The sequence below is a fragment of the Ahaetulla prasina genome, chromosome 2, assembly GCF_028640845.1.
Source record: "Ahaetulla prasina isolate Xishuangbanna chromosome 2, ASM2864084v1, whole genome shotgun sequence".
Classification (NCBI taxonomy): domain Eukaryota; kingdom Metazoa; phylum Chordata; class Lepidosauria; order Squamata; family Colubridae; genus Ahaetulla; species Ahaetulla prasina.
In genome coordinates this window covers 203,413,924-203,441,266 of record NC_080540.1, presented here as the reverse complement: position 1 = coordinate 203,441,266, position 27,343 = coordinate 203,413,924, and the positions used below count along the sequence as shown (strand labels likewise).

General features: G+C 37.2%; 1 protein-coding gene across 1 annotated transcript in view; it reads right to left on the bottom strand.

Moving 5' to 3' along the window:
* Positions 1-226: 226 nt before the first annotated feature.
* Positions 227-27,343, bottom strand: part of HOOK3 (hook microtubule tethering protein 3) — a 64,967-nt gene continuing 37,850 nt past the window's right edge. Inside the window, exons 12-22 of the mRNA XM_058166283.1 lie at positions 26,451-26,561; positions 24,450-24,537; positions 23,976-24,045; positions 22,322-22,462; positions 21,055-21,142; positions 17,204-17,238; positions 14,167-14,249; positions 11,028-11,128; positions 7,813-7,917; positions 7,393-7,464; positions 227-6,638 (exon numbers count right to left, since the gene is read on the bottom strand). Coding sequence (XP_058022266.1) covers positions 6,498-6,638; positions 7,393-7,464; positions 7,813-7,917; positions 11,028-11,128; positions 14,167-14,249; positions 17,204-17,238; positions 21,055-21,142; positions 22,322-22,462; positions 23,976-24,045; positions 24,450-24,537; positions 26,451-26,561 — 1,035 coding nt within the window. The 3' untranslated portion in view covers positions 227-6,497. The remainder of the gene's footprint in view (positions 6,639-7,392; positions 7,465-7,812; positions 7,918-11,027; positions 11,129-14,166; positions 14,250-17,203; positions 17,239-21,054; positions 21,143-22,321; positions 22,463-23,975; positions 24,046-24,449; positions 24,538-26,450; positions 26,562-27,343) is intronic.

Genomic DNA, 27,343 nt, shown 5'->3' with positions numbered 1-27,343 from the left:
TACGTAAGCGCTAAGGGTTGTTTTTGTTCACTACAATATCAATGTGGATCCAACACCACCTGATACAAATAGACTGAATAGCATATATGGCTTAACCAAAGAAGATGGGAATTCATATTCTGTATTGAAAACTAAGCAATTCTGGGCATGTGACTGTCAATTTTCCTCGGAGAACTCTTCTGAAGAAAAATAAGAGGACTGCTAGTTATAATAAAAAAGCATCACAGGTTTTATAGAAGCCTTTATTTACAACTTGTTTAACAACTGTACACTGGTTTTGTAGCCTTGGAAGCATGTTCCGGACCGAGGGGAAACATCACGACCTCCTTCCTTCCAAAAGCTATCTGAACGTACAACCATTATTATCTTGTTTATCTATATACAGATAGGTTTTTAAAATCGCTACAATGGCGGTTTGGTGAGAAATCATACTTTGGGGGAAATTAATATCTAGTAAATCCTAGAATTTCATTCTTACAGGAAAAAAAATACATTTTATTGGCAATGTGACAAGTAATTTTGGTAGCTCAGGACAGTCAAACAAGTTGTTATTAAAACACACAGATAAGTCGAAGACATGCTTATGATCTCAAAAAGTGGCAGCCGCATCATGATATTAATGTTAAAGAAAGCCCAAATCATTGTAGTAGACGGGCAAAGTTGCCTAATGGAGGTTAAAAGCAAAATTCATACCCTTTCCCCTTACCTGATGGTCTAAAGCAGGGGTCTCCAACCTTGGCAGCTTTAAGACTTGTGACTTCAACTCCCAGAATTCTAGGAGTTGAAGTCCACAAGTCTTAAAGCTGCCAAGGTTGGAGACCCCTAGTTTAAAGGGTTTCTGTAGATGGAAAAAATAAAATAAAAATTAGGCATGATATTAAAAAAGCTCCCAACCGCAAGCACATATTTTAAGATCAGGCCAAAACACCCAAGCAACTCACCAAACAACTACAAAGCAAGTCCTTCATAGGAGCTAATATAGTACAGACAAGAATATGCAGGGGAACCAAGGTAGCAGGACATACGGTTTTGTAATTGGAGGTATCTAAATAAAGAAGGCCACTCTATTGTGAGACAATGATAATTTCATTTTTATGGCACTGCTACCAAAACAACTCAGAAGACTGACAATGTTGAAAGCCAAATTTCCAGAACTGACTTCTCAACTGCCAGGTCCAGCCAAGCATCTTTTCCTAGTATTGTCTATGTACCTGCAACAACTCAGTAATTCCAGCAGTAAACTTTCTCTGAAAGAAAAATCTTAAGTGTCATAAATCAGCCCCCACCCCCACCCCCAAATGAATCAACACAACCAGGAGCTGACTCTACTTCAGTGTCTGAAGTTGCTGGAGGACAAACATTCCATTTTGGCCTCACTTTCCCAGCCCCTCACTGTTCAGCCACTATTAAGTTTTGCCCCAGTCTGACTGGTAGAGAGGTTAGCCAGAGGTATCCTTACTACTCAGTACTAGTTTTACTCCTTACCTATGATGCTGAATGTTAATGCAGGACACAATCAATTTATCTGAAATGGTAACCGGACTGGAACTGCCAAAGATCTGTCTTCAGCCATGGTCCAAGCTACCCCATTCTAAGTTTTGTCTCTCTACATCTTTCCCCCTGCAGATAGAAAGACCCTGTCAAGTTTCACAACAGAAAGAGACTCCAATTGGAACCACTCAATACTAAGCACTCCTTCGTTTTCACTTGGAACACATAGGGAGACCGTTTCTTATGGTTTAAAAATAGACACCAGCCGGTGTGTGTGTGTGTGTGTGTGTGTGTGTGTGTGTGTGTCTGAAGGCCAAATTCTCTTCAAAACGGTTCTCCCATAAAACTGACCAACTCTTCCAAAAGCTTCATCTCTAACCATGAGATGAAAAGAGCAGCGATACAAATGTAATCGCTAGGCAATATTCCCTCAGGTTTTCTCCCGTAGTGCCGTGTTTCCTACATCTGCCTCAGTACAAAGTGAAATCTATAGCAGAACAAGCCGATACTTACAAGAGTGTGAAAAAAAAAAGCAGCTTTAAATTTTTTTTTTTAAAGGCAGCACAATGCATTCCAACTGTCAACGTAGTCTACATGAATAACAGCAATATTTCATAACATAAAGAAAGACACATTAGTGCAATCCAAAGGGAAGGAAACATAGATGAAGGACAGAGATCTTAAGATAAATACACTCAACCCAAAGAACAATCGAAGAAAATTCTACCACATAACACTGAAATGCAGGAAAGGCACCGTGTTTTTTTTTTTTTTAAAGTTCCTGCTCTCTACATTCCTTTCCAGAGCTGCTTGTGCATTTATAAATGGATAGAAAAAAGGAAGGGTAACAAATCTGCTGAAGGAGATGCATACAAACAAAAACAGGGATCCATATGTATTAAGACAGTAAGCAGCCTCAGTACATACAATATTGCATATATTGAGTGACAAGGCTTGGGTATTAAATTAAAAGCTGGAAAGGAACTGGCAACCCTTCCTATCCATTTTCTCCAACAATAACAACAATGACAACAAAATTGTTCTGGTATATATATGTGTATGTATGTATGTATAGCATTGAACATTAGTGCACTTTTAAAATCATACTAGTAAATAAAGGTGCATTTATAAAACATATTTCAGTCTAAAGGTGTATATTGCAAGAGGTTTGTATGTTAATACTGTTAACAGGAAGAACAGAAGTCGTCGAATAGCACTGCCAATGAATGCTAACGTATTGTGTGCTATAGGAGCTTGGCCATCTATCCATCTTTTTTTTCTAGAGCTTCAACGTTTTGCTAGGTGGAAAAGGGGGAGATGATATGGTTATCTCTCTTTATACTTCTCCTTGCAAATGAACTCCGCTCTTTAAAAAAAAAAAAAAGGAGATGCCCAGAAATGATATGCTATTTGATATTAACTAAGAAAAAAATCGGCTAACTTAGAACAGACTGGGAAAAAAAGATGCAATGTATTGAACAGCCCTTATTTTCTAAGCAATTTAGCAAATTTTGGAGTGACTGTTACTACACAGTTGGCTTAAGACAATGCAATATACTGTAGATTAATAGTATCAGTGAATGCAGCCTAAAATGTGAAGATACCTTTGCAAAAAAGTGTCTACAGAATTTATCAGCCCTCAGAAAATCCACAATGGTCCTTGGGGCATATCTGTACTAGACAATATACCAAAAGAAAAAAAGAAAATTCTATCTAGCAGTTCCCTGCCTGGTTGCATATATGAGCTCATAGGCTATTTATATAGGAGACTTTGCTGTATATAACAATGAAGGTTTTTAATATGTCAAACATAATGTAAAACAGCTGATCACTTGAAATTTTAAATCACTTTGCACAAAAACATTCCACAGCTTCTCTTACACTATGCCTCTTGCAGTTTGATGTTAACCAAATCTGCTTTTCCCTGATCGCATTCAATTCTCTAGTTGCCCAACTTCTGAAAACCCAGCTCAAACTGGGCAATTATTTGAGGAAAAAATAATAATGCTGAACTAATTAGGTATATTTTCCACACACGAAAATGGTCCATCTTGCATTATATTCCAGCTTCAGATTTTCAGAAATCAAACTGAAAGTCTAATTAGTTTTCTAGCCAGAAAGGCAGCTTCAGCCATCGGTACATGAGGCCAGGATTAAATGTAGATGGCCTGAAGCTCATTATAAGGTAAAGACTGTCTGTAACCTTTATGCAAAAAAACATAACTGAAAAAAATATCCTGGCTAAGTAGCACTGTCTCTTAATGTAATACAAGATAATGAAAGTGAACAACCCACTGTCAACTGTCTTAATAATGAAGCAGCAGCCTACAGTTTTCCATCTATGTAAATTCAGCTAAATTATATAACAAAGAATTCATATCAAACATTCCTTTCCCAGAAATATGGACAATGTTTATTGTGCTCATAACCCACTATTGAAATGAAATATGTCCCTCTGGTGTATTTTAATGGCTAATTAAGGGTTAATTTTCTCAACCTGATATGCCTACCCTAAAAATACATTCGAGAATGCAGTAGGAAATATTAAATATTTGGTGTGCTAGCAGGTTACCAGCATTCATTTCCTATAATTCCTTAAGTTTTCAATATCTAATTGGAATCAAGATTTAACTGATCATTTCATACATTAAAGATCACGATTAATAAGTGAAAAAACACAACAGATAAATCTTAGCCATGTCCTGTTTAGGAGACATACAAGTATGAAAGAAGAAAAAAACTTGCAATGGGGAAAAAAATTCCTAATTATAAAAATTCTAGAAACAATGATATAACAAAATAGAATCCAACTTTTAACTCTATCAGAGAGTTTTTGAAACTCTTTAAAAACAATGTTGCAAATAGTGTTATAAGAAATGTTTCAAACAAAAAGTGTAGACTAGTTTGAAGATCCTACATGATTTTTTTTTAATTACCTTAGCCAGAAAGCCTGCACATAGCAACAAATTACACAGCTCCTGAATTCAACAAATTTCACAGCCATACATGACTACTCCATAAATTAAGGACACTGTATTTAGGTAATGCAACTAATATCCCACTTGTTTCAGTAGGAAATACCAGCCACTAACTTTCTTTGGCTTTCTTGATATGATATTTGACTTTCATTTTTTTTAACTTACAGAAATGCGTGTCTGGGATTCAAAATCAATGAAATACTTAAATTACAAAGCCTTGAAGTTTAAAAGAATTAGACTTTGCATTGGACATACTTATCACTTTTGCGTAAGTAGATCTGAACTAGCCAGACTGGAGAAATAAAATTCAAGGTGCTTTCAGGAAAAGTGAGAAACATAAAAGACTAATTAAAAAACATGAAATAAAGTGATCAAAAACCTCAATAACAACTAGTCAGAAAGGTCAGCTAGTGAAGAGACTGGAAGTTGAAAAAGAAGAGAAGATAGATTTGTTTATAAAAAATTACATTCAAGTTTTTTTTTCAGGCAAGATTAAATAATCAGGTTTCATTAGATTACCATAATAGTTGGCAAAAAAAACATCTTCAGACATGAGTTTTGCTCTGTTTTTGTATACAAAAGCACAGAAGTAGCCAATTAAGAATGTTAATTAGACATTCTATATAACTTGAACAAGTTAACTCTTGAAAGAGTATTGTATAGGCTTTATCAAAGTAAGTTTAATCAACAAAATCTGATTTTTTTGCACCAGCACCAAAATTATGATGATTACCTAATAAATTTACTTTTAGGTGTAAAAACCTACCAAAGGAATTAGCCATACACTGATTATTAAATTATTTCTCTGCAGCAGGGACAACATCTGGCCTACTTTATCAAATACTGGAATTATATTACAGAAAGACCAATGGCATTACATCTTATTTTTATCACCTTTACATGAGTGGATTTTAAAAACTCCTTTCATGTGCTTAGATGGCAATGAGTTAAAGTCAGAAAATTATTGTGTACAGTATGACTGTAGTAACAAAAATGAGGGGAATAATACCCATACCTAAATAAATATGGTGATAAAATCCAGATCCAGAACCTTACCTTTGACCCAAAGAGCCAAGGCTCTTGAAATATTCTTAAGAAGTCAACATAAGCTTAGATTTAGAAAAACATACAGCAAAAAAAAACCCCTCTCTACTGAAGTCTTCAACAAAACCTCCATTTATATGGAATAGTTTACTTGAGTTAATCCCAAAGATTTGAGACAGGTCCGGTAGCTCAGAAACCAGAATTCATAACTTGCAGAATCAAAGAAACACTAACCCTGCTTCTGGTAGATTCATAACTGCACAGGCATGAAATATCACTTAGCACAACAGGTTAGCAAGTTTACATATTAGAATGATCTTAATTACCCAAAGACATCAGGGACAATGTCAAATGGGTTTATCCTTCTTATTGACCTATCAAAAACACTCCTCAGTAATGGAGGGCATTTTTTTTTAAAGCAGCATTTAAAATATCAATCCGATGAAGCCAAAGGAAACAAAGTAACAGCTGCATAAGATAAATTCCATGGATATGTCTCATCAAGTTCTTGTAACTTCTGCCAGCATATCTATTTAATCTTTGCAAGTAATGTTACATATCTTTCTACGTAGCACGGTTGCAAATTGCATTATCCAATTCAAACAGATGAAATTAGTGTAAAAAAGAAAAGAGGCATATTTCTTTCAATGCACCGGTAGCCTTGGGGACAAGTTAAATTTTGTTTTCATCCATTGTAGGGTTTTTGTTAAGAGATGACAATTACATATGAAAAGGGATATGGGGATATTCCATTAATACCCTCCTCCATTGGGTGTTTTTCAACATTTTGGCACATTAAAAGACAAAAGGAAGATTCCAGAAAAGAAGAAAGTTAAAAAGAAAAGTTCTCTTCTGGGAATGAGACATGAAGAGACAATACTGAAAGAATGCTGGCTAGGTTTTCCTGAAATACAGTCACTTATAACAGAAGTAGGTCTTGATTCCAGGATGGCTTCCATTCAAAAGGCAAGGCAAGGACTCTCTCTACCTTGCTGTGGCTGGCTGGACATGGCCCGGATAAGCTCTCCTTGTGCTGGTGGCTTGCCTTTGCCTAGCTAGGAAAGACTGTCCTGAACCAGTACTAGCAAGTCTGTCTTCTACTGCTTTTTTATGAAGAGTCATCCCCTATAAAGAGAAAGAAATTAAAAGAAAAGGCATGTAGTTTTAGTGTGGGAAGCCGACCGGGCTGCACTATTTCTTCACCAAACCTATTAAGTCACTCCACTGAACTGTTTAATAAAGGGAATCCAGGTTTTCTTGGATTAAGCAAATGGCCTTGGACACACTTCATCCCTCTTTCAGAAGAGTGAATGTTTTTGTCATCCTGGGAAAGCTCCCTTATGTTAAAAACCAGACCTGGAAATATAACTCTCCTGGTCCACTTGAAGGTTCTGTATATCAATCCTGGTCCTTTCTGATTTTCTGATTCTAATTGGGTGCCCTCTTAAAACCGTTCTCTTTGGTTGCTTCCAAAAGTGGACCTCTCTTCTGAGAAACAATGTCAAAGGATTCCTTGGTATTCATTTTAATTTTCTATGCCAATTCCATGAAACTGCTGGGGAGGGGGGGGCAGTTACACAGGATGAAAGCTGAACTGTATCAATATACAAACAGTACGTTCCTTTACATTCCTTAACACTCCAAGGCTGCGTTGAAGCCTCAAAACTGAAGCTTCAATGCAGGTTGAAGTTTCAAAAGTTCAAGGTTTCAAAACTGAGTATTATAAAGGGAACAATGTTCTTCAAACAATTAAGATGCCAGGGGACACATCACCTTTGAAATCTGAATGTCAATTTAGTTCTGGAAAATATACTACAGAAGCGAAGCAATTCATTCATCTTTGCTGGTACTCTTATTTTACAATGTGAACTCTACTTACCATATTGTACCAGGCACTGACAATGTATCTCTCCTCCATTTCTCTTTGACTCTTTGTCTTTTCATATTCTTTCTATTGGGGGAAAAAAAGTATTTCTCATGATTTCACATGCATACTGTAATGGGAATATACTGTGCTCAGCAGTCAAATCCGTATTTTTATTTCTGTTGTGTGGAATGGAGGCAAACTGTGGTATTTTAAATTATTCATGAAATTGTATACAGTTATTAATTTTCATCATGGAAGCTCATATTTCAGATTAACAGCTCAGGATAAAAAGCATAATGGTTGCCTTTCATGTGCTTAATGTAATTGCCAAGAAGATTCAATTGTGTGTGTTTTTTAATCGAGATAAGACCTACTGATTTTGAGTGGGGCTTAATTTGGTTTAAATATACACAAGATTTCATAGGAAATTACCTCTAAGGAATGGAACATCCTCTCACGTTCCTGCAATTGATTCTTCAGAGCCTGAATTTCAGGTGCTGAACCTTGGTTCTGTTTGGGATCTAAAGTACGGATGACCTGCAAAAGCAAGAATCACATGCTAAGATGGTAACTCCAAATAGGAACACAAGAAGTTGAACATTTGCTCATCTACTTCAGAACCATCTGTTCTGATTAATGCAGTTATCCAGGGTCTTGGACAGGAAAAGGTCTGCCAGACTGAATCTAAGATCTTTTGCATGCAGACGTTGTGTTACATTACTGAGACAGTGTATCTTTGGGAAGTTATTTAGAGTTGCTTAAGTTTAGAGAGACTACAGAACATCCAGAAATATATCAATTTTAGCTTTATAGGAATTATGAACAACATAAGCATTTTACTACAACTGATGTTATAAATGTTATAAAATGTTATAAAAACACTCAATTTAAATACTTGGGAACATATGAAGAACCTAGCCTAGATTTCTCTTCCTAGTATTTCTCTTCCTTCCTATGAATATATACTGGGGGAGAGGAGGGGAGGGGAGGGGAGGGGAGGGGAGGGGAGAGGAGAGGAGAGGAGAGGAGAGGAGAGGAGAGGAGAGGAGAGGAGAGGAGAGGAGAGGAGAGGAGAGGCGAGGCGAGGCGAGGCGAGGCGAGGCGAGGCGAGGCGAGGCGAGGCGAGGAGAGGAGAGGAGAGGAGAGGAGAGGAGAGGAGAGGAGAGGAGAGGAGAGGAGGTAGAGTAGAGTAGAAATTAGAAGAAATTAGCTACCAAAGAATGTGAGCTTGAAAGTCTTTTGTCATGAAAACGAAAATCATCATTATTATACCTCCAAGGTGTAGTTCATTGTGTGGAGGACCTGCATGCTCTAGTGATGCTGTTGAACAGATACAATCATATCAGACAGATCTTAGCTGAAGAGTCTGACTAAATGTGTTCCAAAAAAGCCATCTGGTATGGTGAGAATGTGTAATTTGAATTTCATGCCGGTTCGAATGTTGCTCGGATTAACGAAAGTCACACTGGATGCTATGACTCCTGGGCATTCACTGAGAAATGTGCTGCAGAGCTCAGCTGCCTCTACTAGGCAACCAGGGCATAGATCTGACAGGCAAAGAGAAGGCAACGGACAGCAAAGAATTTGGTTGAAGGAAGAAATAGCAATCATGCTTAGACTTATATACTGCTTCAGAGAGCTTTACAGCCCTCTAAGCGGTTTACAGAGTCAGCATGTTACCACCAACAATCTGGTCCACATTTTACTGACCATAGGAGGATGGAAGGTCAAGTCAACCTTGAGGCAATTCAGGACTGAACTGCTGGCTGTCAGCAAAGTTAGCCTACAATATTGCAATCTAACCATTGTGTCACCACAGCTCTTACTACTCAAAACTACTCAATTATGAAATGTTTCTATGAATCAGAAACACTGAAATGTGAATGTACCAGTTTTGAAAAGACATCCAATTTTTCAGTTTTCAGTTTTTTCAGATTTATGGACCAAACGGACTTAATTTTCAAACAAAAGTTCTTTATCAATGCTGAATTGGAAGCAACTCAAAACCAAGCAATTCAAACTTCAGGTTTATTTAGAACTACCAATAAAAATGCCAATTTGCATAGTTAGCAACAACCAGAATGTGAAAAGATTATAGGCCTTAATGGAGAACAACAAAGAAAAGAAACTGAAGTTACTAAAGAATTGCAAACACTATTGGTTAATGAAGAACTAGTTGGGAAAATGGACCAAATGAAAGAAGCCAAAGAATACATTTGCCAAAAAAACCAAAAACTTCAGCTAAAATAGAAACGAATATTAATGGAGCTGTCAAACATATTCCAAATGAAACAATGACCCAAATCAACCAGCTGATATAAGCCATAGTGTATGTAACAACTCAAGAATTGGAACTTAAAATATGAAGGAATGAAGGCAATAAGAAAAGAAATCCTAAATGGAAAACTTGTGTGGCATTGAAGAAAAAGAAAATTCGCAATTGAGTTGAACAATTTGAAGAATAAGAAAATCAAAACTAGCCTGTGCATGAAGTACAACCTAGACAGCAAAGAAATAGCAGAGACTGCAGAATAATTGAAACCAAGAGTTGTGGGCCTTGCAGAGAAGATCAACTGATATGACAACTAAATAATCCAATTCCATCAGAATTCGCAGTTTAGGGCAATACATTCTACAAAACCTTTGAAAATGAGAAAGAATCAACTACAAATAATAAAAAACGTGGCAAAGAAAAGACCTTGAATTTTGGACAAGTTTATGGGAAAACAACAGGAATCACAGTAAGAATGCAATATGAATCAAGCAAGTTGAAAACAGTCAAATATCGAGCATGGAAGACATTAGGATAACTGAGGAAATGCCTTGTGAGCTAAGACAGAATGGCAAAAGATGGCTGAACTAGAATCTCTTATTAAGATTCATCGCAAAGTGAAATCTTTTTTTTCCACAATATACCTTTACAATATACCCATTTTGGACTCGCTGGCTCTCATGTTTTCTCACTCTGTTTTACAATGAATCTTCAGAGTGAAGTAATTCCATATTTGATTTAATATATGTTTTTGGACCTGGATTGCTGAAGATCTCCTGCTTAGAATTCTCACTAATCAAGCAGTAGAACATCCTGACATAAATGCTGGTCAATCCAGCAAGTTCAAATTATCATTGTTAAATGTGGCAGGTGAAAGAGAAGATACCTTCGAGGACCATTCCTTGTTCAGCTCTTATCAAAATTAATAAAAAAATACAAAGTTGTGCAGCAAATGGTGGTAGAGGAACAGTTAAATAACAGAAGCTGGAAGTGACAGTTCATAAATAAATTATTTTGCCATTCCATGAACAATATCAGTATCAATATCAATATAATTATATTAATAGCAAATTGGGCTCTATTCATTCACCAATTTTTCAAAGTAGTCAAAAAATTTGGGGATTAGAAGTTCTGGTTCTTTATAAATGTATTAAATACAGACACAAGCATAAACACACATTTATATCTATCCAGTCATTTTGGGTTTTAATTATTTAGAAAATAGGTTTAAATGAAATAAGACAATGTAGTATAAAGCAGCCAAAGCTGAAGTTCAGAGACTAATTATTAGCTATTCTACATTATATTAGCACCATTTGACTCTCTGTTAAAGTTGTAGAGGGAGGACAATGCTAGCAAAACATGAAATACTTACACTTTTAGCTTTTTCCAAATATTTTTTGTATCTTTCCTCCATTTGCTTCATTTCTTCTTCTTTTTTACACAAAGCTTCTTGCAATTCTTCTATTTTGAGTGCTTTATTTGGAGAAGATATCACATTTCAGAATAATGCAAAGGTTTAAAAATTTTGAGATATTAGACATATTAAACAGCAGCTTAAATCAGATTAAATACAACGAAGAAACCTAAAAATTAAATATATATTTGAACCAAGGAATTCTAAAAACTGGGTGAAACCCAACTGGAGATAGATCAGTACAAATTTCTGTTCCTGATTACAAATAAGAAGTGGATGGCATCTACATAAAGCAAATATTTGGGTGGCACTTTGGCAGCCTTGCCTTAAATGTTTGTGTAGTTATACAAACATTTTATGTGTGTAACTACAAATATAGCTTATTTTTCCAAACAAGCTATACAACCAAAGCCATATTTACAGTGAGTGCATAAAGGCAGTCGTTGACTGACAACCACAATTGGGACCAGAATTTCTACTGTAATTCAGTACAATTATAAAGTGAATCATCACATTACCAGACCCAATTTTACCATCATTTTTGCCATTGTTATCATGTCGATCTTGACTCTACGTAGAAAAAACTGGCTGGGAAAGTCACAAATCATGATCATGCAACAACAAAGTTGTAGAGAGTGCAATGGCACGTCAATTACCCCAGTACCTGGATGAAACTGTCTATCTAGACCCATTCCAGTCCAGCTTCCGGCCCGGATACAGTACTGAGACGGCTTTGGTCACGTTGGTGGATGATCTCTGGAGGGCCAGGGATAAGGGTTACTCCTCTGCCCTGGTCCTATTAGACCTCTCAGCGGCTTTCGATACCATCGACCATGGTATCCTGCTGCGCCGGTTGGAGGGTTTGGGAGTGGGAGGCACCGTTTATCGGTGGTTCTCCTCCTACCTCTCTGACTGGACGCAGATAGTGTTGACGGGGGGGCAGAGATCGACCCCGAGGTGCCTCATGTGTGGGGTGCCGCAGGGATCGATTCTCTTGTCCCTCCTGTTCAACATCTATATGAAGCCGCTGGGCGAAATCATCAGTGGTTTTGGGGTGAGGTACCAACTGTATGCTGATGACACGCAGCTGTACTTTTCCACCCCAGGCCACCCCAACGAAGCTATCGAAGTACTGTTCCGGTGTTTGGAAGCCGTACGGGTCTGGATGGGAAGAAACAGGCTCAAGCTTAATCCCTCCAAGACGGAGTGGCTGTGGATGCCGGCAGCCCGGTACAGTCAGCTGCAGATGTGGCTGTCTGTTGGGGGCGAGTCATTGGCCCCGATGGAAAGGATGCGCAACTTGGGCGTGCTCCTGGATGGACGGTTGTCCTTGGAAGACCATTTGACGACCGTCTCCAGGAGAGCTTTTCATCAGGTTCGCCTGATCTGCCAGTTGCGTCCCTTCCTGGACCGGGATGCCCTATGCACGGTCACCCATGCTCTCGTTACCTCTCGCTTGGACTACTGCAATGCTCTCTACATGGGGCTCCCCTTGAAGAGCGCCCGGAGACTCCAGTTAGTCCAGAATGCGGCTGTGCGGGTTATTGAGGGAGCAGTTTGAAGCTCCCATGTAACACCTATCCTGCGCAGACTGCCCTGGCTACCTGTTGTCTTCCGGGTGCGTTTCAAGGTATTGGTTACTACCTTTAAAGCGCTCCATGGCTTAGGACCGGGATACTTACGGGACCGTCTACTGCCGTCCTCTATCTCCCAACGACCGGTGCGCTCTCACAGAGACGGACTCCTCAGGGTGCCGTCAGCCAAACAATGTCGACTGGCGGCCCCCAGGGGGAGGGCCTTCTCTGTGGGGGCTCCTACCCTGTGGAACAAACTTCCCCCTGGACTTTGACAACTATCTGACCTTAGGACCTTTCGCCGCGAACTTAAAACCTATTTATTCCGCTTTGCTGAACTGGCTTGATTTTTAAAATTTTTAATTTGATTTTATGGGTTTTAAATTTTTGTCAATTTTATAGGGTGTTATTGTATTTTAAATTTGGCCATTTGAATAAGTTTTTTAAGGGTTGTTCTTAATATTGTATGTATTGTTCCTTTTGTATTTTATTTTGGCTGTTCACTGCCCTGAGTCCTTCGGGAGAAGGGCGGTATACAAATTAAATTATTATTATTATTATTATTATTATTATTATTATTATTATTATTATTATTATTATTATTATTATTATTATTATTATTATTATTATAACAAGACATTGCCACTGTTGTAAATGTGAGCCAGTTGGCAAGTGCCCAATGACCTCTGAGGCAATGCAACATGGGTGAACCATAAATCACTTTTTCCAAGGCTGTCATAACTTTGAACCATTATTAAACAAAAGGTCATAAGTAGCGATCGGAAATCTACTTTGATAATTTCCCCAGAGCAGCCAGAGTGGTAGTCCCTAACCTATGACCATAATTGAGCTCAAAATTTATGTTACTAAGCAAGACAATTTTTTAGTTTTGCCCCATTTTACAACTTTTTTTGTCAAAGTTGTTAAGTGAATCACTGCAATTGTTAAGTGAATCTGGCTTCCCCATTGACTTTGCTTATCAGAAGGTAGCCAAAGCTGATGATATGACCCTGGGGCACTGCAACCGTCATAAATACATGTCAGTTGCCAAGCATCCAAACTTTGATCATGGGGCTGCTGCGATGGTCATAAGAATGAAAAATGGTCATAAGTAACTTTTTTCAGTGCCATTGTGACTTTGAAAAGTCCTAAATGAATGGTTGTAAGTCGAGGACTACCTGTATTATAATTTCTAAAGGAGTCTGTATGTATTGCAGGATGTTGAAAGAAGAAAACAGAGAAGTTTGTGTATATTTCATTTCTGCTAGTGAGTGAATTGCATTCAAGCATATACTTACTCCATGACGCAAATAATAAAGGAACAACTAACCAGGTTTTATTTAATTAACAAAAATGAATACTGCAACTAGGTGAAACTCTAAACCTTAGAATAAGAATTTAGAATGAACTTAGAATAAGTTTAAGATCGTTATTCACAGCTTTGGGAGAAAATAAGCAAATATCTCTGAGCTTTAAAAAAATAAGTTGCAATTAAATTATTTGAAATAAAAAGAACTACTCACAGCTATTGTTATAACGGGGTTCTAAATCTTCAATGATTGCCCGTTTCTTCTGCAGCTCATTATTAGCTTCATGGAGCTTTTCACTGCAAAAAAGAAGAGAATGTGCACATAAAACAACTGCTTTCTCACTCTTAATTGGATCAATATTAAAGAGAGAAGAAATTAGGATAGTAAAACTGTATATAACTAAACAGTTATATAACTATGACTAAAACTGAATGATTTCAGCAAAGAAATAGTTTTGTCAGAAATTTTCTATTTCCTGAACATTGTTCAGTATGGATACTAATAAGGTGGCCCAGTCCAATTATGACATTCAATCATGACTGCTGTAAAGAGGGTTTCATTAGATCAGTTATTTGAAGCTCTTAGCTATTTATCTGATATATATTAGCAATTTATCTTGTATATCAATTTCTATTCATATGTATTGTTGCATTTGTATTGGTCAGAAATTTATTCCACAACCATAAAAAAATAAAAATTAGTATATACAAATATAGTATGTCACTGTATAAATAAATAGGTTAAGGAGACAAAACGTTTGCAACCAAATTGCCAAGCTCGGAGCTCAAATCAACAACATAATTAATAGAACTATATAATAGAATCATAGAATTATTGGGGAGGGGGAGAGGGAGAGTGAATACACACAAACATATAAAAACGCACACATACTTTATCCCACACCAATCCCATATAAACGCATCCAGGAGTAAAATGCTACCAGTTCAGACCGGTTTGGGTGAACCAGTAGTGGAGATTGTGGCTGGTTCGCCGAACTGGTAGCAACGGCTGGCTGGCCATGCCCCTGAATCAGTCTGTGGCCCGCAGTCCTGCCATGCTTCCCTGCCTTCCACACGGCCTTCCCGCCATCCCTGTGGCCAGCTTGCGAAGGCAGGCAAGCGGAAGGTGATGTGGAAGGCAGGCAAGCATGACAGGGCTGCAAAGAAGGGAGCTAGCAGCTTAGTCCCTTCCCCACAGCCCTGCCATGCTTGCCTGCCTTCCACACTGCCTTCCTGGCAGTCCCCCATGCCCGCTTGCCTTCTGAGGTCAGTGTCCAGCTAAGCCTAACCCCCATACCCTTGGGGGAGATGCAGCAGCTGCTACCTTTGCCCGAAATGCTTCTCACGTCTTTCAGAAGCAATTGGGAGGAGCAGGGGTGGAGGAGAGCACCTAGCAAAGGCCGGGAAGACCCAGCCGCGCTCTCCCTCCCTCTCCCCCTTTCTCCTGTCTGGATGGCAAGAAACAGGGTCTGGACAGCCGCTGCCGCTGCACTATTCTACCTCCTCTGAAAAACTGTTCTGCAGCTCCACTCACCTCCAGTGCCCTGATGCAATGCCCATGGCTTGCGTGGGGCAGACCACAGCAGCTGCAAGGCCGAGATGCTGCCCATGCAAAGGAGAATGCAGGCATCACACAAGCAACCCTCCTCCTCCTCCTCTTCTCCTCTGCCAGCTTTGACGCTGGGCAGGGATTGGAGCGGCAAGAGAAAAAACAAGGCGACCACGACTTTCCCCTCTTCCTCCTTGCAGGGTTCATTGAGTTTATTTTGCAAGCTCACCTGAGGTTTGCAACTTTGTACGGCTTTGGGGCTTTTGTGCAACAAGGCCCCCTCTTCCTCCTCCTTCTCCACAGCTCTTTTTTTTTTTAATTTGAATTTATATCCCGCCCTTCTCCAAAGACTTAGGGCGGCTTACACTATTAAGCAATAGTCTTCATCCATTTTGTATATTTTGTATATTATATACAAAGTCAACTTTATTGCCCCCAACAATCTGGGTCCTCATTTTACCTACCTTATAAAGGATGGAAGGCTGAGTCAACCTTGGGCCTGGTGGGACTAGAACCTGCAGTAATTGCAAGCAGCTGTGTTAATAACAGACAGACTTAGTCTGCTGAGCCACCAGAGGCCCTGCTGAGCTCTAACGTGGTTTTTAATTCTTGAGGAAGAAAGAGAAACCCTCCCCCCCATCCCACTTGAGGACCAATTAGTTTTTCTTGTCGCTCACAGCGGGAATCCAGCTTTGCGTGCGATACAGTTGCTTCCTGCTGGCCCGGCGGCCCTTGGGGGAGATGCAACCATTGCACTGGGGCTCAGAGGGGCGGCAGCACTGAGAGGGGCCACTCACTTTCTTCCTTCTCCTGCCACTGCCGCTGGAGCCAAGACTGCTGCTCCACTGGGGTGTGCATGGGCAGCCCCAGAAGGGCGGGCAGATGTAAGGCTGACGCTGGCGGTGGGGAAGGGAGACCCACTGCGCTCAGCCAAAGAGCTGCTTCAGGGGAACATGGTGAGGCTTGCTCACCTTTTGGGCTTGGTATGCTCAGCTTCCGTGGGGCCTTTGGCCAACTGCCACCTGCTTGCCTTCCCCTCCGCCTCAGGTCCCATTGCCTGCATCCAGCCCATGATAGGGGATGCACTGCACTTTCTTCCTTTTCCTGCAGCAGTCACTGCTCAGACCAGGTGTGTGTGTGTGTGTGTGTGTGTGTGTGTGTGTGTTTGTGTGTTTGTGTGTGTGTGTGAGAGAGAGAGAGAGAGAAAGAGAAGAAAGGAAGGAAGGAAGGAAGGAGGGAAGGAAGGAAGGACATCATGTTGGCCATGCCCACAGAACTGGTGGTGAAATTTTTTAGATTTCACTACTGCACGCATCTCTCTTTCTTAACTAGCCAGTATGAGTTGACAAGACGTTGGCGATAACATATTCACTTTCACTCCACTCAGTACTAACTTCTTACAAAGCTATTACTCTTTTAAATTAATAGTTGTACCAATTCTGCTTGCTTACTTATGTAATAAGGAAATTCCTACTTCAACCCATGATTTAAACATTTTATCAAATTATTAAATATTATTTCTGAGCCCTACAGAATAAGTTTATTAAACTAAGAACATACACTATAGATTTGCACCAGGAGATAAGAGCTGCAGAATTATTACTAATATACTAAGCAATTGTAAGTGATTCAATCCTAATTATTCTCCATAAAATAAAAAATATTTATTATTACAAAAACGAGGAATATTTTTATTACTTACAGATGTTCATCAAGTTTCTTTTTCAGAATGACTGACTATAAATGAAAGGAAAAAAGAATTACTTGAAACAAACAAAGCTGTATACTTTTTATCTATACTTTTAACTGAAACATGATTGACATTCGGGACAAAGAACTTATGGGGAAAAGAACTAGGCTGCTTAATTTCCCTCCTTATGTATTTATATGCAAATCTGTGATATTTATCTACCTCTTCATATGCCAAAGCATCTCAAAGTAGTTTATAATAAAAATAGCAATGCAAGTAATTAAAAATACTTAAAACAATGCAAACAATATAAAACAGTATTGTATTTTTAAAAAGTCCTTAAAAGATACAGCAAAAGTCTTTTCTTTTTTTTCTTTCCAACATTCAAATTGAAAAGGGTTGGATGAAAGAATGAGTTCTGAATATGTTCCTACAGATTATTAAATCAGGTGCTCCACCCTGTGCTGTCCACAGCATCAGTGCTATCCCACAGAAGGCTACCCAAAATTCAGCAACTCTTGGTTTACAGAGCAGGATCACGTCTGATGATTTCAGTGACTAACCCAGGCTAATAACATGAAGGCAACTTAGGTCAAGTTATTGAGGGGTTAATATGTCATGACCAAAACCTTGAAAATAGTTCAACAACTAACTGGCAGCCAATACAGCTGATTCAAAAGAGCCATAATATGTGCATAGCTACATGCGTCACTCAGCAACCTAGCTGATGCAACGTGTAGTGAATACGAGGGCAGACCCATACAGAGGACATTGCTGTTATTTAAGTATGAAGTTACAAGCATGTGAATGAGTATAGCTAGACTATCCCTGTACAAGAAAGGACATAATTTGAATATCAGCGACCAGCAATAATTCTAACCACAGAGGTCACCTGGATCCAGGGGTGAAATCCAGCAGATTCTGACAGGTTCTGGAGAATTAGTAGCGAAAATTTTGAATAGTTCAGAGAACCGGCAAGTGCCACCTCTGGCTGGCCCCAGAGTGGGGAGGGAATGGAGATTTTGCAGTATCCTTTCCTGCCATGCTCACCAAGCTACGCCCACAGAATCGGTAGTAAAAAAAATTGGATTTCACCACTGCCTGGATCTCCAATGATAATGATAACTTTAGAAGTTCCTCCTTCTTTCTAAAGGCGTGAAACCCCATTTACAACAGATTAAGTGCTCCAACTCTGAATCAAGGAGCCACCCAATCCAAAGCCTCCATCTTGTTCAGAATCAGTTTCATTTTACAGGCAGTCCTTGACTTATGACTGAAATTGAGGCCAAAATTTCAGTTATTAAATGAGATATTTGTTAAGTGAGTTTTGCCCCATTTTATGACCTTTCTTGCCATGAGAATCATTGCAATTGATAAGTTAGTAACAGAGTTGTTAAATGAATCTGGCTTCCCCATTGACTTTGCTTGTCAAAAGATTGGAAAGGGTGATCACATGACCTTGGGATACAGCGACGGCCATAAGAATTAACCAGTTCCCAAGCATCTGAATTTTGAACACATGATCACGGGGATGCTACAAAGGTTGTAAGCATGAAGAATGGTAATAAGTCACTTTTTTCAGTACCGCTAGAACTTTGAACGGTCATTAAATAAACTGTTGTAAATCGAGGACTACTTATACTAGTAGTCATCTATTCTATTAGCACATCCAGAATATGCTTCAGAATATGCACAATTTCTATAACAAGGAGACTGAATGTCATCAACACTCTGTTGACATCTGGTTGTCCCCAGTGCTCAGGATACAACAAAAGCTACCAAACTGTGAAGGCAGTCACCCAATCTATGCTACCTTCTCTGAAATTATCCCTGCAAGTAGTTTAACACAGTGCCCTTAATCCCCAACTCACTGAGATAATCCAGGAGCACATTGGGGTCAACCGTGTCAAAAGCCATTAGAAGTTCAAGCAAAATCAACAAGTTATGTTTCCCTTTATCTCTTTTCCAGAGACAGGGAGACATGATTGATTCACTCCCAAAACCAATCTCCAGATTGAGATGAAAGAACTGTAAATATAATACAGTTTAACAGCATTATAGCTGGGACTATAAGCTAAAATGTCCTTTACAGAAATTTTACAGTGGATGTTTTATGGATGATATGTATTTCCACGGGCATTTTAAGTGTTCTGCATTTAAATCACCAAGAGTGCCTGGCAGATTTGGTACGAAACAATCCAACAAACCAACAATGTATTTATTTGGGGTAGCTCACATATAACAACACCAAATCCCTTTCCATAGTATGAAAACACAAGAGGAAAAATGTGCATATATGATTCGGAATTATCTGATTACTTGCACTAGTATTTCACATCGATTTCCCATAGTTTAAAGGAATTTTATACTATATGAAACCCTTTCAACTAAATATAAATATACGGTCCATGTCATTTGAGAAACAATTTGAGGAAACCCCTAATGGATTAAATTTATAATTTAGGTGCAACCTCAGACATTTCCAATCATTTGTATACCTGTTTCTAGAAAAACATGCCACAGACTTGTGTAGAAGCTGCCAGAAGGACAACACGTAGAAAAATAATCAAACAACAAACAGATAGCACATAGCAGGCAAAAAAAGAATTAAAATCCTGTCCAAATAAATGTTCTTTTTTGAAACATTTGAGTCACAAATGAGACTGATTCAGAGCAGGTTGAAATAAATAGGAAGCCATACTCACAATAGCCTTGTGCAGAAACCCATGCCAAGAGACAGAGGCGACAGTTTAGTACGAAGTGAACAGCAGCCAACAGAAGGAAACTATTTAGTATCTTTTCTGAAGAATATACAATTAAAGCAAGGCATTCTCACACAGCATGCACATTATCTTCTCTTTCTGTGCTCTCTAAGGTTTCTTTCTCCTATCCTCCTCCTCTAGAGAATTCTGAAAAACTATCACAAAGGTGTGTTAAGGATAGGACTGAGTGTTCGTACTCAAAGCAAATACTACAAGGTAACTTTATGAAAATATGAACTCAAATATATAATAATAAAAAAGGGATTATTATAATCCCAACTTTTTTTGCATGTACAAGATTTTGATGCAACATATAGTAACAGTTTGCTGAACGCAACCTAGTATAGTCTATGATGGGAGACCAGCATAATGCTTACAATATATTTTATCCAAAACTTCAGGTCCTTATTTGTATGTTAGTTTTTAAATGATATTTCAGTAATAATCGGCAATACAATGTACAAATCTAAAACTGCTTCACTCACAAAATTAAAGGTGAGGGCATTGGGAGTCTTAGCACTTACGGTATGTTGTGCTGTGAACATATTAAGCCATTTATCAGTTTCATTTACTACAATGCGTTTATCATTCTAAGAAGGGAAAATAGCACCCTCATGTTATCATGGCTCCAATGCTGCAAATAAATGTGGACTACACTGAAATATATTGCCTGCAAGTCAGAAGATGAATCAAGTAAATTATTAGCTACCCAGAAAACTGTAATTTTTACTGCTGCCACTTGTCCTGTATAGGTTTAAATCTGGATGCCAGCCAAGCCTCCAGCTGGAAATATCTACTCTAATTCCATCCCATCTCAGCTATTCCTTTGACTATCTCATCAGATTTCTGACAGAGACCTGAATGCAAATGTTAGACTTTTTTTAACCATCAGCTTTTCTTTTGAGAATATCAACTGGATTTCATTAAGAGGATAAGGGGGCAGGAGATAGGCAGTTCATCAATAAAAAGAATAGAAAATGACATTACTTTACCTTTATATATAAAGGTAATGGAATTTGACAGAAAAATTAATATGATTAGCAGGAAAGTAGGGGGCACCAGAACATTTAGGACCTTGTATTTATGTGTCTTTTCACTTACATCTTCAGCTTTTGATCCTTGATCCTGCAAAGACTTCTGTAATTCTTCAACCTGAGATTGTACTTCAAGCAATCTCTGGTTTACAAGCCTAGAAATAAGAAATAAGATTTAACTTTTAAGAAGCAATGATGGGTTTATTTTTCTCCTAAAAAAATCATCTGCTAGTCAAGGATCTTGTGGGTATTTAGAAATATTTGTGGAAATAATGGCCTCAATGTTTTATTTTCTTATTAGCACATTCTTCTGTCCTTCAAATGAAGCAATAGTACTAAGTCTCTTCCTAATTATGGTAGAAGTCAATAAAGTCACAAATATGTGTTAAGCACATCACAGAGTATGTGAAATACAATTTTTTTTAATGAAGTGGATTAGTTTGCTGCCTTGGGCTCCATGCTCATTCTCATTTTTCCAACATCTCTAGCAGTTCAAGATCACACTGCTAAAATACACACCAAACTATTGATTTTTCTCAATGCAATATCTTGAGTTCTTCAAATGGAACCAGCACAAAAATGGGTACATATAGTCTTCTTCTTTTTCTCTTCTTTTTCCCCTCTTTTACTGCTTTGGATGTCTAGGGAGATACAAAGTTCTCAAAATCTCTCAAATTACAACCTACCACATCTATGTCATGACAGTGGTTAACAGGACGAAGTTAAGGGATTGCTAGGAATGGGCGAAGTATGGGGGGGCCTTGTGCCACAGATCCGTTATGGTAGCCATGAAGGCCATCCTGGGTCACCCTGAAACAGCCTTGCTAAAGGGCCTCTGGTGAAGTTGCAACAGGCCCAGTAATCTTGCAATGGATAATATATTGCTACAAAAAAGTATAACTAGGTACTCTTTTTTTTTTAATTTGAATTTATATCCCGCCCTTCTCCGAAGACTCAGGGCGGCTTACACTATGTTAAGCAATTGTCTTCATCCATTTGTATATTATATACAAAGTCAACTTTATTGCCCCCAACAATAAATTTAAACAATAAACAATAACAATCTATTAAGCTTAACGCATCTTTTGAATAAGAGACATTCAAAATGTCCTTTTAAAAAAAGGACAAACATTCTGACCCTTACTCTAGTGATGATATTACCTCATCACTCCAATATCTCCTTGAAGTCTTCAGAATTAACATAAACAATAATGTGCAGTCCCAGCTAAAAAATGTTCTTTTTAATATCTTTAAAGTAGAAGCAAGTAGTTCCAATCCACTTCCACCTGAGTAGTCTAAAAGAAAAGTCTAAAAGAAAAACAGCACCTTCTTACCTGTTCTCTGTTTCTAATTCATTCTTTCTCAGATTGGCATCATCCAAGAGACTCTGCAGCAAAGCAATCCTCTCATTGTCAGAGCCCTCCTGGTGAAGTTTTAGCACTCTGTTTTCATGTTGAAGGCGAATAAGCTTTTCCCTTGAGAAACAAAGCAGGAGTAATGAGATACTGTCACTCTCTGGAAAGATCAATACCATCACTACAGAAAGTATGCCTTGTGAAGTAACCCTCCCATATTAATTGGACAGCATCAATCTACTTTGGATCATTTTTCTCAATAAACAAACAATTGTTTAATTTAGCCCTCTTGATCTAGTTTTAGGACTTGTGTTAGGTTATATGTATGCAGAAATAATGAAAAGCCAAAGAGTCACAAACATTTAGCCTCCTCCCCTTATAGATTAATCCAGTTGACAACATCATTCTTATACTTCTCCAGTCTTTCTATCCTTGCAAAGCATTTTGCTTCCATCATATCTACCCACTGCTTCATATATTGTCTGTGTTGTCTCTTCTCTTTTTCAAGATCTCATCAGTTCCACCCATCCATGTTCTTCCCTTATTCATTTAGTTTCCCTTCATCATAAACAATTTTTCACCATAAACAATCATATCAATTATGGTTTTAGATTCTTTCCTTTTCAATTTGTACAGGTAGTCTTCACTTAGCAACTGCAATTATCATTCATAGTTACAATGGTGATGAAAAAGTAACCTTAGGACCAAGCTTCTCATTTATAACCTTCACAGATGTGTAAAGCAAAGGAAAGCTGAAATAAGTGCTAATGATCAGCCACAGTTTCACTTAATGACCATTCTGTTTAAGGGCCAATTTTCTGATCCCAACTGTCATCACTAAAGGATTATCAACAGTACAATCTCATTTTTGTACTCTCTCTTTTCATTTCCACTCATCCACCACTCCTGTCATCTAAAAGAATAATTTTCCCGTTTTTCTTCAGAAAGCTGCTCAATTTTTGTACAATTTATTGAATTCATATTTTTAAAGCCACAGAAATAAAGATACTTATTTTCTCACTAGCTCCAGTTTAACATGCATTAATCAATGTTATTGGTTATTGGTATATATTTTATAATATATACCCATAAAGTTAAGAAACATATTTTTAATACTAGCTTGATTCAATTACTCCAATATTAATTTCCATTTAAGCGCATCAGGAAGCTCCAGAGAAGAAAACAGAAAGTATAACAGAAACTGAACAAATTCAATGAGTGAGGTTACAATAAATATCATCAATTTTTGGTCTATTTTATGCGAATCTGCTTGTGTAAAATAGACCATATATATTCCCCATCTCCTTTTATTCAACAGGGTCTTTAATAGTTTCGTTTAGTTTAGTAGATAGATGCTTTTTTAAAAAAAATGAAAAGAGGAGAAAGGAGATAAAAGTACACTCACAATTCTTGTGAAATTCAAGGAAGGATTAAATTGATTCAGGCCTACTAGAGATTTATTTTTCAAATATTTGCCTGAGGAAGATTAAACCCATTTTCAGTAAATTTAAAGGGAGATAAAATTTTAAACTGGGCAAGATCAGTAAGAACTATTAATCTTAGTCCTGATAAAATATCAGTAATATATGAAATTAAAAGCATGACCATATAAAACATTTTATGTTTATCTTACTTTATTTCTGGAGTAATAATTTCTGCTGCCAAACTGTCAGAAGATTCTTGACCTTCCAAAGGTAATAATCCTTTTTTAGGGAATGGAGAAGAAAGAAAATATTCAACAGGACAGAATAGTAAAGATGAAAAAATACTGTGGTTTCAGTTTAACTTTCCTATCCAAACCCAATAAATACTTAAGCATGCAATTCAGAGTAAAAAAAATAGCAAAACATTATCCTCTCATAAAAATATCCCTAAATATATACATTTTCAAGCCTCCAATAAAAATTCTCAATCTGGTAAATAGCACTTTGTCCTAATTCTTGCTTTAAGCATCTCCAATATTTACTAAACAATGTACATGACAAATAATTCTAAGTAAGTACTATTCCTTTCAATACTCTAACAAGAGGCAAAAATGGAAAAAGTGATGCAAGTTTTAATAAGGGATATAATTTTCTCATAAGCCATTACATTTCCAGAATCTTACCTGAAGTAGTTAGTTGTCCTTCTTGTGCTTTTATACAATGGATCTCTTCAATTGTTTCCTTTAAAGAATCTCTTTCTGTCCTCAGCCGCTATAGAATTTAAAAAGAAAGATATTTCATTATTCCAGTAGACAGTTCATAAAGGATGAAGTTATGCTATAGATAGTTCTTGTCTTATGCTCACAATTGGGACCGGAATTTCAGTCATAAGCCGGGATGATTATAAAGTGGTCTTGATTTTACAATCATTTTTACTGCGGTCATTAAATGAATTACCACTATCATTAAGCATATCCCACTTCCCCAACTGACTTTTTCCCCTCAGAAACCAGCTGGGAAGAACACAAATCACACCGGTTTTAAATGCAAGCCAGTTGACAAGTGGCTGAATTGTGGTTACGTGACTGCAGGGTAGTGAAGCGGCCCTGTGAGAACAGATTGTAAATCATCACTGCATCACATTGTTCATATTCAGATGGCATTTCACTAGCACTTCCTTGTCATATATAAATATTTTACAATTAGGAAGGTTTGGAAAGTAAAAGAAGGTAGAAGAGGGAAGAAGGTTAAAAAGGGGGGTGGTGACTGGGCAGGCCCGACTAATTGTATATAACTGTACATTGGATGAATTATTTGATAAGATTGTAAAAATAAAACTTTTTTATAAAAAAAATAATAAATATTTTACAATTACATACAGGTAATTAAAATTCTAAAATCTATTATGAGTTTAAATTCAAGGGAAAATAAGTTAACTAATATTTCTGAAGTATATAACAGGTTGGAGTTATAAAATGGGAAGGAATATTTAATTATGTATCATATAATATGGCCCAATATTTCTAGAGGGATGCTATTAAAATCCATGGAACTTTTTAATAATAATCTTAAATTAATGATAAAGTTAGCAGGAATCATATTGCTACAATGTTCCATATTAATGGAAGCAAGTCAAGAAAAACTAGGGGGAAAGTCTACAACTGATATGTGGATTATCAAGATACAGATACAACCGTAAAAAAGAACTTCAGTACATTGTGGTTTATTACCATAGAGCAATGTTTGCTTAAGTACACTAGCCCATCACAAAACTTATTATCCCTGGGCTAATGAACAACTAAATCCTCTACTCTGCTCAGTTTACTATTATATCTTTATATAAATCAAGGGTCTCCAACCTTGGCAACTTTAAGCCTGGAGGACTTCAACTCCCAGAATTCACCAGCCAGCTTTGCTGGCTGGGGTATTCTGGGAGTTGAAGTCCTCCAGGCTTAAAGTTGCCAAGGTTGGAGACCCCTGATACAGATTATAGAGAAAGATAACCTAGCTGAATAGACAAAGATATAGAGTTCAAACTTTATTAATTGATCTGAGATAAAGAAAATGAAACAATTTTTTTTTTACTTGGAATAAAAGACAAACATGATAACCTAGATCTGAAAGTATGTACATTAACATGATAGGTAAAGCCTAATAAAGAGAAAACAGAAGAAAACACAATAGGTATATAAATAAATCTAAATTATTATTTGGTATTAGTTAAGCATAAGCTTCATAATGATACAGTCTTGATTCCCATCCTTATCTGTTTTCTTTAAGTGGTAACTTAATTTGTTTTGCCTTCAAGCAGCAAATTAATTAAATCATCTATCAGGCAAACTTGCATAAAATAGTGATGGAAACTTGCGCAAAATCAATAGAGAAAAGGGAAGCACAAATTACTTCAAAAACCAAAGCTATTAACTGAGTATGAATTAAGAACATATACTAAAAACAAATTGTATCACTGAATCCTCAAATGGAAGAAGATATTTTAAAAAGATAATAAAAAAGTCAAGATCAAAAGAGAAGTAAAAAAAGAGCAGTAGAAACACCTAAAGAATTCAGACAGCTGACTACACATGCATAATAAAGATATACATATTGTATTTAAAACAGCCAGTTTAATTATCAATATTTTAAGTATAAAAGGGAACAGCAACATTTATATGTTGAATACATACATCTTTTTCTTTTTGGAAACTATCTACTTTTTCTTTCAGCATCTTGTACTCAAATTCTAGTTTGTCTGCTTTTTTGGATTCTTCAGACAATCTGTTTTGAAGTTCAACCACCTGCAATAGTAAGAAGGATCACAATGTATCGATATAAAAGTGTAAATCTTCACTAAGAGCCAATAATAAACATAAGATAAATCACAACAATTTTTAAATTGATATTTTCTTTTTCCTTCCTTCTCTCCTTTTTAGTTTCTCATTTCAATTGATTAGACATATTCAAATCTACAACTATGACATTTCAATGGTAACATAAAGCTAATTAAAAATTTACAATGTTTTAATCTTTTAAATTCTATACAAAATACAAACATAACAATATTTTTCCTGTTAGGCTAAGTAGAAGCTTCAAAATATTCCACATTGGTCGAACTAAGAGACACAGGGAATATACAGAAATTTGCTTAGGTTTCTTCTTATAACAATAACATTGTATTAAAACCTAGCAGTGGCAATCAGTATTGTTGGGAAACCTTGCATAATTTATACATATATATATACATACACTGATAGTACTGATTGCCACTGCTAAGTTTTAATACAATAATTTATTGTTATGAGAAGAAACTAAGCAAATTTATGTACATTCCCTGTGTCTCTTAGTTCAACCTTATACACTGTAAGCCGCCCTGAGTCTTCGGAGAAGGGCGGGATATAAATGTAAACAAAAAACAAAACAAAACCAATGTGGAACATTTTGAAGCTTCTATTTAACCTAACAGGAAAAAATATTAAAATATATTAAGTGATAGCAATGTTAATAATTGGACTCCTAGCATTGATAATAGGCTCTGCGCATGCACGAGGATGGCGGTTTACTAGAGGAGCTCGGATCGGCG